The sequence below is a fragment of the Ambystoma mexicanum genome, chromosome 12 (assembly GCF_040938575.1).
Source record: "Ambystoma mexicanum isolate Mex_15411 chromosome 12, UKY_AmexF1_1, whole genome shotgun sequence".
Taxonomy (NCBI): Eukaryota; Metazoa; Chordata; class Amphibia; order Caudata; family Ambystomatidae; genus Ambystoma; species Ambystoma mexicanum.
In genome coordinates, this window is record NC_090936.1 from 607,697,322 (window position 1) to 607,714,463 (window position 17,142).

At 47.7% G+C, this 17,142-nt stretch overlaps 1 protein-coding gene across 2 annotated transcripts in view; it reads left to right on the plus strand.

Annotated features, from left to right (window-relative positions):
- SERPING1 (serpin family G member 1) overlaps window positions 1–17,142 on the plus strand; it is a 396,098-nt gene that overhangs the window by 100,615 nt on the left and 278,341 nt on the right. For both annotated transcript variants that reach the window (XM_069629023.1, XM_069629022.1), the window contains exons 3-4: window positions 3,297–4,332; window positions 5,704–5,850. In XM_069629023.1, coding sequence (XP_069485124.1) covers window positions 3,297–4,332; window positions 5,704–5,850 — 1,183 coding nt within the window. The remainder of the gene's footprint in view (window positions 1–3,296; window positions 4,333–5,703; window positions 5,851–17,142) is intronic.

Consider the following 17,142-nt stretch of genomic DNA (forward strand, 5'->3'; position numbering starts at 1 on the left):
GAGGGAAGGAGAAGGGAGTTGAAGATGAAACCAGTTTTTTGCCTCACAAGAGGTTGAGGCGAGGGGGCCCATGGAGGGCGGTCCGAGAGTAGGAGGGAGCAGGGGTCCCAATGAGATGGATCTTGGCCTTACTGGCGTTAAGGCAGAGATTGTTAGCAACACACCATGCCTGAATAGCAGACAGGCAGTCGTGATTGAGACAGAAGAGACGGTGGAGGGAAGCTTGAGTGAAAGCTACCTGTCTGCGTAATACTTCAAGTGAGGAGAGACGGTGGAGATCAAATGGACTAGAGGGGCAAGGTAGATGTTGAAGAGCCACAGCAGGAGGATGGAGCTCTCGGGGACGCTGCAGGTGGAGAGTGATGGGGGAGAGAAAAGGGCCCAGTTGAACCTGGGATGGTCGGTACGAGACGAAGGAAGTAAACCAGTCCAGTGCCAGGTCCGTGATACCAAGGGTAGATGGCATGAAGTACACAATTCAAGCCATCTTTTACAAAGCTTTGCCGACGGACAAAGACGCTTCAGACTTTGTCCGTTTTCAAAGCTTTATAATGGATGGATTGAATGGGTTACTTTTCAAGCCATCTTGAGGTACACAAACCATAGTAAGGCATGCAAACAAACATCTAAATGTAAGCATTTATATATTGTGTACCTTACTATGGTTTGTGTACTTTTCAAGCCATCTTTTGTAATATTTACATATTTCTGTTTATAAAGGATGGCTTGCCAAGTACACAAACCATAGTAAGGTACACATACAAATATATAAATGTTTGCAAACATTTGTTTGTTTGCATTCCTTACTATGCTTTGTCTACTTTTCAGGCCATGCCCATCCTGCAAGCCATGACCCCAAATGAGGGCTCTTCCCTGAATTTCTTAACTCACTTCAAGCCCTGCTGATGCCTCGCCATGAAGCGCCACCACCTGCAAGCAGCCGTTTAACCATGCATCTCTTATGCTAAATGGTCTGCATGGTGGGGTCAGTGTATTGAGGGATTGAGTGGAGCCCCAGCAGAACCCTGGCATGTGAGCCCTTTTTTGGAGACTGCCAGGGATCCTCCCCAGCTATCCCTGACCCACTTAAAGCCCTGACCCTGTTGCAGAGCTTCCAGAACCTCCTTGTCTGCACAGCCCTTGCATGCAAGGGAGAGGCACTCGGACAAAGCCCCCAGAAATTGAAGGGAGCAAACTGAGCTGCTCTGCCAACAGAGCCCAGAGCCCAAGGGAGTATAATGCGCACAGACCTTCCATGCAGAGTAGCAGCCGAGCGCATGGGGGCAACTGGAAGGAAGGCCAATACTCATAGAAGATGATGAAAGTAGAGCATGGCACACAGCAGTAACAGTGCACAATGTGGTACAGAGGCACACTTCACATATTCCGCAAAGCTAACTACAGCGCACCTGCAGCAGACTGTGGGGGTGTGTAAAGAAAGAGGACCAAAAACAGCACGAAGTGACGAGCACCGTGGGTCACACAGAGGAGGCACAAAGCTGGATAAGGAAAGAGCATAAACAGCACCCAGCGGCCCGCGCAAAGGAAAGTGACAAGCACAGTGGGGACGGCGTATACGGAGGAAGCACAAAGCTATACCAGCCTATTTATTATACACTACCCTTCTCACTGACTGGTGTCAATCGTGATGGTGTTTGCTTTGAAATACATTTTGCCTTGTCCATAATGAATGAACCGGTGTCTTGAGAGTGGTGTCTCATGTCTCTTAGAGGATGTTGCTCTTGTCTTCATGTCAGCAAGCCTTGCTTCAGTTTGCTCTGGAATCCCATTTTCCATGGAGAAGGTTGCTCTTGTCCTATGGTTGGCAAGTTGTGCTGCTGTTTGGTGTGTTTCAGAAGCTCTCGATATGGATTTTCGCTTTGCATCAGATGGAGCTTTCCCAAGTGGTGATCGGTTTGTGTGGCATGTTTCGGTCACTTAATGGCTTCAGCACATTTGAGAAAATGTCCAAGAAAGATTGATTGTACTCTCTTCTAGTGAATGAACTTAAGCTGTAACCTTGCCATTTCCCATATTTGGAGTGACGTGATCAAATTAAGTTTCTTTTTTTTATTCCTTTTAAAAATGCTTTTATAAACACTTTCGAATTTTATACAGTAGTAATACATTTTAAAGGATAAACCGACATATCGAACATTTTGCTTCAGGCATTTTTCCAAATTGTGCTTCCTTCTAGTACCTACTGTAGTGAATCGGGTGAGCATCAGTAAATGATAGTGTCTACGGAGTGAATTTTTGCATCCAAACAAACTACAATCTTGCATCAGACAAATGAGGAATCCATGCAAAAGTTGGTAGCTGTGGGTTGAACAGTGTGGATTTGTATAGCCGGACAAACATACACACACATACATTTCCACCTTATACATAAAGATTAGTTACCACTTTAATGTTTGTGTTCAGAATTGTGCTTGGCGTATGTTTCACTATGCTGCGGCTGTGTGCTGAATCTAATGAACATTTTCTGCGCGCGCAAATATGAAGTATTATCGTTTACGAGTTCACTTATGTCACGACAAAGCGCCAGCACAATTTACATATCACAATGGAATATGCATGATTTGAAATGCGAGAACTAAGGACCATGACATCTTTCATTAGCAAATTCTCAATCTTTTTGCCACATCTCATTTTTTCAGTCTCTGTTGACGGAGCCAGACAATTTTCCATATGATAAATATGCATTTGAACACTGGTTGGTTATTTTAAACTACAGTTGGTTACAGCCTAAATTTAAAGTAGCTGTCAGTTGTGAGCTATAGAACCAATATGGAATCGAGCCTGTTTTCTATTCTCAGAAAAACTGCCATGTACCTTTTTGAAACGTCAAGGGTTGCATTTTTCTTGGGACGAGCCCTAATCACGGAAAATACATCCCCGATTGTTGACTGTCTGTGAGAAAAATACCTGCTCACAGATTAAAGAGATGTAATTCAATGCATAATTAACATTCATGCGCTGTCATTGTGAAATGTCCTGAGAAATCATGTATTTAGTTTTTGTAGGTTTTTCTCCAATGTTTTGTAGATCTCTTGGTCTGGACAATTCTAGTCTTTAAGGAAAATGATTGGTCTCCCACAAATAATTCATCCCAATATGATAGAGTCCAGAGGAAGAAAATAATTACTAGCCAATGTAGCCAATAGGTTGCCTGGAGGAAAACATTGACCAGCAATGTCCCAATCAATGTGCTTTAGTTTGGGCTATTATGTAAAAATCGATAACATTCTGCTAAACTATCCACATAACATATTTTCTCTTTACTTCTTTTGCAGGTAGCTCATGAGAACGTAACGGAATCAGTAATTGCAAACCTAAATGTTGAAAGCGTGTCAAAATGCCCCCTGCCACTTCGAGATGTCAAAATCATCCATCTGGCTAAGTCACCCAAGGATGTGACCCATCAAGAGCTAGAGAATGAGAGTGGCCTTTCAGTGGCTGGTCACCAACCAAGACCAGAAGGAATAGTGCCAACGGAAAGCGAGAGTAAAGCTGAGACGCTGAGCAGGAATCATGAGAGAGATCAAGATGGAATCTGGGGAGAGAGGGAGGAGCTTGAGAAGGATCGACAGATGCCCACAGGAAATGGTGACAGCCAGCAAAACCCCAAGCAAACTCAGAGCGACAGCTATCAACAGGGCACAATGGATGACCATAATCTCAGGCAAAACATGGGTAGCTATGAAGAGCCAGTGAATGAGAGCGGCCTTCCAGTGGCTGGTCACCAACCAAGACCAGAAGGAATAGTGCCAACGGAAAGTGAGAGTAAAGCTGAGACACTGAGCAGGAATAATGAGCGAGATCAAGATGGGATCTGGGGAGAGAGGGAGGAGATTGAGAAGGATCAACAGATGCACACGGGACACTGTGACAGCCAGCAAAATCAGAGCGACGGCTATCAACAGGCCACAATGGATGACAATAATCCCGGACAAAACCTGGGTAGTAATGAAACTATGAACCCATCTTATAATGGTGACAGCTTCCAAATAAAGCAGGAACCTGCGGGAAACCTGAACGAGACAGGGGAAGAGGGCACAACCCAAACCGAGTCTCCACTTCAAACCACTCCAGAACCCACACCCACAACCACTACCACTGAAGATCCCAACTGGTGCAGGAAGCATGGATTTGTGAAACCATGGCCCCTGTGCCGAGAAGAGGCAGTGGTAAATGGCACACAGAAGCTGGCGGAAGGTTTAACTATGTTCTCACTGAAGCTCTTCCGCCAGATCCTAGAAAAGGACCAGAAGGCCAATGTTGTTGTCTCACCACTAAGCGTGGCCATGGTGTTATCTCATCTCCTTCTGGGTAAGATGCAGGATTTCTCTAATGGGTAGTTGACATCCTCAGCAATACCAGCATTGGATGTTCTCAATCATTTAAAGAGCAAGCCATAGAATGACCGTTATGAGCTAGGGCAGGCTGACCAACCCATATGAAAGTGTAATTGAAACACTCTCCCTACTAGTGACATTGATCGCCTTGATCTCTGGGAGGCGGTTTAAAGGTCTCTAAGGGGGGTCTCAAGCGCCAACACACCTCACTGATGTAAGCCTTTGTATTGCTCCCCAACAGCTTATTTATGCAATTTGGGAAAATTGATGTGTGAACCTGGAGGACAACCTTTAATGAAAATGGGCCACTCATACCTATAGATTTTTAGAGAATTTGTGGGAAGTGGGCACGAGAATCTTGTTCTATATGCCGTTGCAATATCAACTTTTTTTTAATTGGACTATTGTAATTTTAAAATACAAACGAGAGAACCCCTCCTTGTGGGCGTCCCACTGGAAATGCCTTAATCTACAGTTGGACGATAATTATAACATCATGAACTATAGACTTAGCCACCAGCACTACTATAGTGCTTTTACATTTTTATATCAACGAATTTAGAGGGAGTATCCAGAGTATATTCCAGTCTTACTGCCAGGAAAGCACCCTGGTGCACGTAATCACAGGGACTAATTCACAAATAATCGGGGGGTCTGATAATTGTAAATTTTAAACTACCTTATTCAAGGAAATGCCTAGGTCACCTTCCCCACAGGGAAGCAAATGCACAGAATGATTAAAGAGAACTCTCAACAGCATTCCTTATCCCTCTGTGAATGTTCCAAAGAGGCACAGTGCTGCCATGTGTGCCTTTTCTGTGCAAGGTCACATGCACCCTGTTTGTGTTTTTTTTTTTTTTTTTTTTAATTTATTTTTTTGTAATTTATTTTTTATTTATTTTTTTCCTCCCATTTGGGGAAATGCCTCCCCGTGTCCCTAGATTGAATTGCACACCCGGAAGCATAAAAGATATCTGAATGTGTGCACCGCTAACTTTTTTAATCAGCCACAAGTTATTTCTTAGCTATGTGCATAACTTTGCTTATATGAAAACATATTTTGTGAATTGGTCCAAAGATTGAGAGTATTAGTATGAGGATAAATCAAGGCTGGTCCAGTCCTATTAAAAGCATATTTAGAAACTCCTATTTGTTAGATCAGGTGATTATGGTCTAATATCATAAGGGTATTCTCTTTCCTTTACCAGCAGTGAAGTTCCAATGTTTGTCCCAAGGATTGTGAGAAAAAAGTAGACTGTACTTCTAGTCCCACGGCTATTGATGAGGGCGATCGCTCCGAAAAACCCTCTCAAACCTTTACATTGTGTTCCGGTTCTGTATGCAGGTGCACGTGACGACACCAAGGACCTTCTCCTGGATACACTTTTTGGCCCTGAAAACGCCAACTTTTCTGACTGCATACACCGCACTCTGCAAGAAATGGTCGCCTCCCAGGGTTTTGAGTCTGCATCAGGGATGTTTTTCCGCAAAGGTAAGAGTATGGGTGTGCCCAGGCAATTCCCTTGCATGGCAGTATTGAATGGCCAAAATATTTGGTTAAAATAGTAATGAACAGTGTACAAATGCACAATTGCTAGTTCTGAGATGGTCTTAATAGTTATGATAAGCAACCAAATATTTCCATCTATAATGTTGTCAATTATGAATCTGAACGTCATATATGTATATGCATATGTATATATTCTCGGAAAAAACACACTAGGCCTCTGCTTACCCCACCAATAAATGCATTGGCATAATGGTAGTCTGGGCATTAAGAAAAACCCAAAGGTTCTTCTAGTCCCACCAAAAGTGAGCCTCGAGGCTGCTTTCCTCATTAAATCAAGAGATTGGGGACACCGAGCCACAGGGTTTTACCATTTCCCGCTCCAACCAGAAAACTGGATACGTCTTGCGCCTGGATTCATTGTAATGCTGGGAACAGGTCACAGGGATCTTCTACTATCACCAGAGTTGTGAGCTCCAGGAGCGTCATAGAAATGTAGGAATTCTGGGAGGAGTCTCTGAAAACCACTGATCCCATACCCAAGGAGGGTATTGGTCCTCTTTTAATAGGTGACTGTAGTCCTAATTCCTCTATCAAAGATGATACCAAAGCACTCCCACCCATGTCATCTGATATGTGAAGGAATGCTTATAATCTGACATGTCCGGTGAAATAATCTTCCAGTTTATAAGCCTAGTTACCTCGCTGCCTTTTGTGTATTTTTCTACTCTCCATAATCACTGGCTTAGATTCCCTCGTCAATGCAGTCTCTGAAGAAATGACAATGACCCATTTCCGTACAATGACTTTTTCTCTAGTCCACTGGTCCATAAGTGGAAAAATACAGAATCCTGATCATATGATTTCAGTTTGACCACATACCCCACACTGTGGTATCGCACAATATTCCTCTTGAAACAACCATTTACTTGAAGCTGTCGTCTGTTACTTTACACTACCCAAGGCCGTTGACATTCAATTTTCTCTACAGTTGTTTGACATGGCACCATGGCAACTCTCTTCCCTTTTGCCTCATTGCCCCTCACCTTCATGAACTTGCATTCTTGTATCAATTTTTGTCAAGAGCAGCATGAGCACTGTATAAATGCTATAGCCCAAAACCACATCCATTAATCGCCTGCTCTCTTAATCCGTTATTCCAACCACCTATTCACACCTCTCTACTTGCATTCATGCATCCATCATCCATCCACTCATTCTTCCATTAATCCATCCACCACCAGACCAGCCTTGCGGTCACCCTTCCTTCTTTTCAATCATCCACCCTTTCATTCCCCCTTTTATTTTGCTCTCTTTTCAGCCTCTTGCTCCTCCGTTCTCTCCAATACCACACCACCTTCCCTTGATCCCACCTTTCTTTTGCTCCTCCATCTGCCTTTAATCCATTCAGCAACTAAAAGTTGATACGTAAAGCAGGTTTTGATAATCCACACACTGGCAGGATCAGGTCCTTGGTTTTAAAAAATGTTCCCAACTACTTATTTGAATACATATAAATTGGAGTTTGAGTTTTTTAGTTTTGAAACATTACGTTATCTAATGTATTTTGGGCTTTCAATGTTATTTTTACTCCTAAAGATGAGCTGCTGTGGCTCGAAATACATGTTTGTGCAGTTCTTATAGCTTGAAAAATGCAGCTGAGGTTACAAAAACTATGTTTAGATTCTGTTAAATATGCGGAAGCATCCTAACTGACCAGCCAGTTTTCTGGGTGTACAGTGTGATCTGGTCGGGTTTCCAGTTTTGTACTTTAATTCCATTTCTGTACAAATGCCTTGTCAGGAGATTTTACACACCTTACACCTGAGAATATATCTACGATAATGCGCTGGGAATCTCAGAGTTTAACTTAGTTGCAGAATAGACTGGGGTTGTCAAACAGAGTAGACTTGGGTTTTACACACTGTGACGAATCGCAGGGTTTCATCACTTCTCCAGCATGGGGTCTGGCATGGATTCACATGCTCAGGAATAGGCTGGGAATCCTCGGTAAAGGGAAAATCAGTTTGTTTAGTTTCTGAACTGTCTTTCTACTAATAATCACTAGTCTCTGGGTCAAACTGCCCACCAGCCAATGACTGCCCTCTACATAAGCCCCTCTGGCAGCCATCTTCGGATTTTTACCGCACGTTCAAGTGTTGGGAGTCCTCGTGCTTAGTTCTCGAGCTTTTATTGCATTTTTCGTGAGTTTACCCTTATTTTTTCGGTCAATTCGAGCCTCAAGCTCCACCATTTCTTCTTCTGATCAATGAGGGACCAGTTTTGGAATTTTCTACGCCCCTCAAGGGCAGATTTTCGTAGAATTTCACTTCTTGCAGGATTCCAGAAGACCTTTGAGGCCTACCCCGATTCAGACCTGGCCCAGGACAAAGGAGATTCGACGCCTACTGGATCCAAACTGTTCAGGAACTGCCCAGGATGTGGATTACAGAATGTCTTCAAGGAAGATGAGCACTCCCAGTGCCTCTACTACCTTCACGACGACAAATCGCACATGGAGACGGACTGTGCGTTATGTAGGAACATGTCCGCCCGGCCAATGAAGGACCGTCGTACTCGGCTCACTAACTGGCTGTAGGGGGAAGAGCCCAGCAGCAGGTGAGAAGAGGTCCGAGTGGTCTAAGACCTTTGAGGGTGCTCCAGCGACAGGGGCCCAACAAAAGTCTAAGCATGGCAAGTCCACAGGCTCCTCAGCTGCCGGGCAGGGCGCAATGTCGCCAACTCCATCGTCCACGAGCCAATGCTCTGGCTCGGTGAAAAGGAAGTCTGAGAACCCGGGTAAGCTTCGGGAGAATCCCCGGCCAATCCTGATGGAGACAGCCCAAGGGGGAGCGAGGCAATGACCCTCCACCCACGCTGAAATTCGTGAAGGCCCAGATTCACCCAGCTAAGGCCTTGATCGAAGGAGTAGTGGCAGCCATGGCAAAGCCTGCGGAGGCTACCCCAGTGGAGACAACCCCCGGGCCTAGAGTCCCTGCTGCCCAAGAGGATAACGTCTTTTCAGCCTATCAAAGACCACAGGGATGAGAAAGAGGGGGGGGGCATGGTAGCTCTGACTGATACCACCTCCGAGGATAAGCTGGCTGGTGTCATAAAGATCATGGACAAGAATTTCAAGGAGGCCAGAGCCTACGGGAGGGAACAGACGAGGCGGGCGTAGAGCGCAACGGTGGGGCCGACGAGGAACCACGGATCGTCGAAGTGGACGAACCCACGCCCCAGCCTTCGCTCCTGTCGCAACCGATGCCACAAGACGATTCAGGAGCAATCTTGATAGCATTGCAGACCCTGTGTACAGAGATGAGGACGAGGTTGCCCTTACCACCAGCGGATGATCCTGCAGCATCTGGACCGTCGGGGAGCCCGCCGAGCAAGCGGAGGCGAGTCTATCCTCCACCTCCCTTCCAGCCCTCACCCCATCCCATACCCCATACCCTCCACCGAGGGATGAGACTGGGACAGTGACGACAGGACAGATCTCCCATCACCCCTTGCCTGGGCCTCACCCACCCCTGACGAAATTGGCTCCGTTCACACCATGATCACCCGGGGATCAGAGCTTTTCCAGCTATGCCCCAAAGATCTGAATGAAAGGTTCACCAACGATGGGAGGCCAAGAGGAAGACTGTCCTCTCAGTCCCCTTACTGGACAACATCTGGGACGAAGGACTGTCCCTTCTGAAGAACCCGGCCATGGCCCCAGTGAAGAGGGACTGGTACGAGAAGTAGTACCGGGTTCCAGACTCTGCTCCTATGTGCCTTGGGGCACAGCCGTCCCCGGATTCGGTAGTCTCAGCGGTGGCTGAGAAATCGGCAGGAGCGACGGCATTAACTTCCACTTCCCTGCTGGACACCGAGGGGAAGAAGCTGGATGCCATGGGACGGGTCATCTCGTCGGCAGCGACTGCCATCAAGGCGGCCAACGCCCTCACGGTGCCATACAGCAGGGAGCTGAGGTTCAAGATCGCTCCCATCCTGGACTTCCTCCCAGATGACAAGAGGGCAGAAGCCCTGAAATCCTGCACGAAGGTGAGGTGGCGTCGGACCACACCATCACGGTGGCCACGGACATCGCTGACACCGGCTTTTGCCAGATGGGCAACAGCGTTTGGCTTCACCGGCGTGGTTGGCTCAGGGCCACTGATTTCCGGCAGGACTTGCAGACCAGGGTACTAGACATGCCCTTCGACGGTAACAACCTGTTCGGCAAGGCAGTGGACGAGTCACTGCAGGCCGACAAGGCAGACTCCGAGACGGCCCGGGCCAAACGACGGCTGTCCTTTCGGACCCCCAGAGGCACGTCTCAAGGTACCTCCAAAGGATTCAGTGGCAGTGCCTCGTACTGCCAGGCCGCCCGCTCCTCGTCTCAGGAAGCCTACAGAGGCTGCAACAAGAAAAGAGGACATCGTAGTCGCCAAGGAGGCCAAGGTGGCAAGGCTTCAGTGAAACGGCGGTGACGTCGGGCCCCTACCAGAGCACCCCGGTGGGAGGCCAGCTGGTGTTCGTCAGCGTGTCGGAGTCCATCTGCACCGACCGTTGGGTGCTGGACGCCCTGGCCAATGGGTACTCCCTGGAATTCCAAAGAAAGTGTCCCCGTTTCCCACCTGTGGCCAGGAAAGAAAACCACATGCCACAGCAGCTTCTGGAGATACGAACAATGCTGAGAAAGGGCACGATGGAACTCGTCCCAAAGAGGCTCTGGGGCTCCGTATACTTGCGGTACTTCCTTATCCGAAAGAAGACCGGCGGCTGGTGGCCCATCTTAGACCTTCGCCGCCTCAGCAAATTCATCAAGTCCCTGAAGTTTTGGATGGTCACCCTTCAGTAGTGCTTGGACAATTGGAGGAAGGCGACTTCCTGTCGTCGCTGGACTTGGAGGACGCTTACTTACACATCCCCATACGAAAAGGACATCAAGTTACTACGATTCGTGGTCCAAGGGCGACACTACCAGTTCAAGGCCCTGCCCTTCGGGTTGAAGTCAGCGCCAAGGGTCTTCAAGTGCGTGGCGGCGCAGCTGCGCCTGCAGGGGATCCCTGTATACCCCTATCTGGACAATTGGCTCATCCGAGCAAAGTCAAGAGAACTCGCCGTCGATCACACAGCAAAGACTGTCCAGCTGCTCACGGTACTGGGATTCTCAATCAACTTCGCAGAAGTTCCACTTGGTACCGTCGCAGGATGCCCTGTTCCTGGGGGCCATACTCGACACAGTGGCACGGTTGGCTTCGCCTTCAGGAGAGGACGAAAGCCATCCTGGGCAAGGTAAAACGGCTGTTGACCATGGAAGTGGCCAGGGTGAGGTCCATCAAGTCCCTGCTCGGCATGATGCCATCGTGCATCTACCTCGTGCATCTGTGCAGGTTGCGGATGCGGCCACTGCAGAGGTTCGATGCCCATTGGATGCAAGCAGCGGGCAGCTTTGAAGACAAGATCTCCCTCGATCTTTCTGCCAAGCGATCTGGTGGTGGAACTGCGTGCATCTAGCTGCAGGCATGGACTTCCAGACCCCGGCACATCAGGAAACGGTGATGACAGACACCTCCCTGGAACAATGGGGTGCGCACACCGGAGATCTCCACGCAAGAGGCCTTTGGCTCCCGGAGGAGACGTCGCTACATCAACGTCCTGGAGCTCTGAGCAATTTTCTGGGCCCTCAGGTTGTTCCTCCCGTCCCTCAAGGGGAAGGTGGTGAGGGTCTTCACCATCACCATGATCTACATCCGGAAGCAGGGAGGCACCAGATCCCCCTGCCCTATCCAAGGAAGCGCAGGATCTATGGCACTGAGCCATTGCCCATGGGATGTTCCTGCTACCCTTCCATCTGGCAGGAATAAAGAACACCATTGCAGTCTCACTCAGCAGGGAGCTGCGCTCTTGCCACGAGTGGGAGCTTCGGCAGGGTCAAGTGGATCTTCTGTTCCAACGATGGGGCAATCCCCAGATCAATCTATTCGCGACCGCGATGAACACCAAGTGCCAGAGGTTCGCCAGCACGTTTCCCCATCTGTGGAGCATGGGCGACACATTCTCATTCCCCTGGGACGGCCTGTTCCTGTATGCGTTCCCACCGTTGCTGCTGTGACTCATCCGTCAACTCAGACGGTCCTAGTGCAGGATGTTCCTCGTCGCACCGGTGTGGCCGAGGCAGATATGGTTCCCAGACCTTCTGGACATGTCAGCGTTTCCCCTAGTTAAACTGCTGTCGGACGTGGATCTTCTCGCCAGCGAAGGAGGTGCCATCCTCATCGCGACCTGGGATTGCTGAACCTGTAGGCCTGGCTCCTGCAGCACTGGAGTTCGGAGGGTACGCTATCACGGCGGACTGCAAGGAGGTGCTTGCAAAGGCCAGGGCATCCTCGACTCTAAGTGCTATGGACACAAATGGAAGAGGTTCTCCGTCTGGTGCCGTGCACAGAAGATCAACACTCTGCGGATTACAGCCCCTCAAGTGCTGCTGTATTTGCTGTCACTGGCCAAAATCCATCTGGCGGCGATCTTCCGCTACACCCGAACTCCGAGTCGGTCACCTCTGTGTTCTCATTGCCTGGTGAAGGAGTTCATGAAAGGACTGTTCAGCTCATTTCCGCCGGTGAAGGCTCTGGCCCCGGTGTGGGAGCTCAACGTGGTGCTGACCAGGCTCATGGGCCCTCCATTCGAGCCTCTGCATTCAGCACTGTTGAAGTTCCTATCGTGGAAGACAGCCCTTTTTGTGGCCATCACCTCTGCACGACAAGTGGGAGAGATCCAGGCCTTCTCCTGCAGACCTCAGTACCTGACATTCCACGAGACGAGGGTAGTGCTGAGGACACCCCCCTCTTTCATGCCCAAGGTGCCGTCGGACTTCCATCTCAACGAGCCCTTGGTTTTACCGGTTTTCTTCCCGCCTTCATCGCCGGCTGAGAGGACTTTGCACTAGCTGGATGTGGCTAGAGCGCTGAAGTTCTACGTGGACCGCACAAAGTCTTCGGAAGACATCACAGCTGTTTGTGAACTTTGGACCTGTGAACCAATGGAAGGCCCTCTCAAAGGCTTCCACTTCCAGATGGCTCTCCAGCTGCATCATGCACTGTCACCGGTTGGCAAACTGACCGTTGGCCGGCCGCCAAAGCCCATTCAACCAGAGCGATCGCTGCTACCACGGCGTTCCTGTCTGGTGTGCCCCTGCTGGACATCTGCAGGGCTGCTACGTGGAGGTCGACGCACACCTTCACGAGATTTTACTGCGTCGACCGGGATTCCAGGGAGGAGTCCAGAGTCGGTCGGTCGGTCAGGCAGTGCTGCGCAACCTGTTCGCTTGAAAGTGAGCCTGGTGAGGAGGTAAGAGATGCTTAATTTTGAGTTACTCTAATGATTAATGTTGAGCCTTGCCACCTCCCGTGGTTGTGTGTACTGCTATGCATTCTTGTATTCAGGATCATGTGAATCCATGCCAGACCCCATGCTGAAGGAACAAGTTATTTACCTGCAACGGTTCACTAGCATGGGTCTGGCATGGATTCAAATGCAAACCCTCCCTCCAACCCCTCTGCGGCTCTTCTCGTGGTCCTACTGCCACATTACGTGCTACCAAATCTGAAGATGGCTGCCAGCGGAGGGGCTTAGGTAGAGGGGAGTCATTTGCTGGGGCAGTATGACCCAGAGACCAGTGATTGGTTATTAGTAGAAAAACAGTTCAGAAACGAAACTGATTCCCAAGCTGACAACGGGGAATATTCCTGAGCATGTGAATCCATGCCAGACCCATGATGGAGAAGTTAGATAAGTAACTTGTTCCTTCTCCCCGGGGGAGCCTTTTGTTATGAGGCTAAGGAGGTGATCCCGCTGCGTAACATTCCCCCTAGGGGTTTTGGTCAGCGGGACCTCCCAGGTAGAGGCTCTCCTTCTGGGGATAAGGACACTCATGCCGTTAAGCAACTCCCTTACACCCTCTGTTGAACCGTCAATAACATCCTTGCTTCAGAGATGTCCCTCAGAACAAACTACTGTATGTTGTAATGTTAGTCCTCACATTAATTTTGAAGAATTGTCTGACAAAACCATTGAGACAATTAAGTGATGGGAGAGTAATACAGATTACTCCATGCTCTTAAGTTAATCCAACTGATAAAGGAGCCCAGAGCAGTAAGGATTACTTGTCAAAGAGGGAGAAAAGACATTGATACACTGGGGAAGACCCAGCGCTTGAATATAAAAATAGGACTGAAGATGAGAAGTGAAGCCAGGGAAGTTTGAACCTGGGTAGAGCTGGGAGGAGCGGAGTACCGCGAGATCCCAATCGTGAGGACCTAGCTAGTGGATATACTGATGGGGCACTGGGAAACCAGAGATTAGTTGTGCAGTGGAAAAGAACCCAGAGGAAAGAAGGATCAAATTGGCAGTAGCATGACCTGGGAAAGGTGGACTGTTCAATCCAACAACGGCGCAGAGACCACTGCACCCATGGATACGTAGAGTCACACCAAAGAACCAAGAAGAGCTGGCATTACCTCCAAGGTCGTTCTGACATCAAGAGTTGTTCTGATCCCAAAGAGATCTGGTGATGCTAATCCATGAGCAAAAAGGTCCCTGGAGTGGTGGTAGACCCGGAGAGGGATACAGGGAGCAGGGGTACACTTGGCCTACTCATCCCAGTGACACAACAAGTGTTTATAAGCATGAGAAAAACTACGAGACTCGGCCCCAGTGACATGGCAAGCATTTCTAAAGACCAAGTGAAAATTCGTGGAAAGCATGTTTTGGGGTTAATGAGAAGCAAAGGAATACAGAAAGTCAGGATCAAGAGGAGACGTTTGGGTTCCTTAAGTGTTGTGGGAAGGGAACCTTGTAGAGAGACTTGAAGAGGATATAGCCCAAAGGGGTGAAAAACAAATATTGCAAGAACAGGGTCATCTCTAAATGGAAAGGGGACACTGGGGAGGGGGGGGAAGAGTTGCAAAGAATTAAAGGAACTATTTGAAAATCGTCTGTTAGGTCCGAACAGTCTATTCAGTATAAGGGAGTCATTCTTCTGGACTTTTGTAGTTTCTTTCTTTAGTTGTAGGGCCAGAATAAGTTTGTTTTTGAGACAGAGGACAGATGGTTTGCTTTTTGAACTTCACTGCTAACAAACCCCATAGAATGGGGATAAAGGTAAATTTCTTATTTCCACAATTCACTTGTTGAATATGAAAAAACAAGTCTTTCTCCTTCTGACCTACCACATAAGGTGTCGGGGGTGGGATCATGCCCAATTGAAAAGAGTTTGGGGACACTGAACATTAGCAAATTAAATCGAAACGCCTCTGCAACGAGGGTAGCCGCTGCTGAATAAATAGGCTTTGATTTACATAGCAGTGCCGAAGTAACTATAGATGTAGGCGAGCACCGACTAGTTACTATAGGTTTAGTTTTGTCACCACAATGAAATTGTTAGACTAGATTCCAAGGCTGGAATGGCTTTGCTCTATGGGTTGGACATTATGGCTGCATTGATTGATCCTGACTATAGGTGAGGCATAACATTTGGAATCCATAATCATGGGAAGTGCCTACATCACATAGAAATAGAGGAGAATATAGCACAGGAAATATTAGAAAATGCCATCTCGCCTGTCCCCCAAGAAACTCCAGACCAGTGTGAAACCGAGAGAAGCTCCACTCCACAGATCGAAGAAACTGAACTTATTTCTGATTTGGCATTTGCACAACATTATCCCATTTTAGCTGGAGCATTTTCTGAAGGTAAGGCTCAGAGTTGTCCCCCCTTTTTCTTACAAAAACAGCCTTCTGTACCAGGGGTGATATAACACCAGAAGATACCTCTAGAACCCAATTGGTGATCCAGAAGAGTGGTTTTAGAACTTGCACACACTCAACATCTGGTTATCAAGGGGTACTAAAACCAAAATCCAGGTTATACCAACATTTTACTAGCCTGGGATTTATGCAGATATCAAGAACTTTGTAAACGCCTGTTCTCTGTCAAAATACTGAGACTCAGCTAGACCCGCCAGCCCGCCCCTTCAACCTCTTACAATTACCAAAGTACCATTTTCTCACACTGGTATGGACTTTGTTTGGCCCCTTGAACCATCTAGATGGGGAACAAGTGCATTGTAGTCCTAGTGGACTATGCCATGCGAAATATGGAAGCTTTTTGCCCTACGGAACAACACTACACAATTTGAAACCTTATTCCATTTCTATCTTGAGTGGGGTTCCCTAGAGGTCTCTTAAGGATCAAGGGACCACATTCATGTCCTGCATAATGTCTGAAGTGAAGTAAATATTGCAAATTCAAACTCGTAGAACATCTGTTTACCATCCTCAAACTCATGGACTTGTCTAATGCTTCAATCAGACTTTGGTTTTTTTTTTTAAAGAAACTGGTTGGAGCAGACGGCAAGAATTACGACACTATGATCCCCTGGGTGCTGTTTGCAATAAGAAAGACACCTCAGGCCTCACTGGGATGTTCACCTTTCAAACTTCTCTACGGTACGGAACCAAGAGATGTACTCATAATGCTTAGTGAAACCTGGGAAGAGGGGGAAGAAGCTGCAGTACCCCTTTCACAAACTGCCCAACATCTTAAAGAACACATGGCTGTTGTACAGGAAGTGATAAATCAACATCTAGCCCAAGGAAGCCAAACAGTCTACTCTGATAGAAAGGCTGTATTTCGATCGGAAGATGTTGTCGAAGTGGTAAGGGCCTTATGAAGTAAGAGAAAAAAGGTGTAAGTAATTATGTGATTTTACAAACGGATTGTAGGCAGAAAGAAATAGCTATATCATATCAATTTATTGAAGGAGTGGAATGCAGATCCCACCAAAAATGCCTTGATGGCCATGGCCACCTTAATGACAGAAGAAATAAGGTTGTTTTCTTGACCCACTTCGGAGTGAACATCTGACCAGCAAGAAGACCTTGACAATCTTTTAAATCAATGAATTCCCTGATGTATTCACAACCAACTTGGGAGGGTTAAGAACTTCGCACACGCCGTCAGAACTCCTCAAGGTAAGGTGGTAAACTTAAAACCTTACTGAATTCCTGAATCCAGAAAAGACAGACCCCGGAGCTCACGTTGAGGCCAAAGCAACGCAGGGCCTGTAACTCTGCCTCAGGGCATAGTCTGACCTGGTAATGCCCCCGTCCATCGGGGTTTATTGCTTAATTGACCAGTTGAGTGACCGTCTCTGGGAATCGAAACTGAATCTGCACCTGAGAGAAAGACTGCAAAGAAACCTGCAAAAGATATGTGGCAGACCC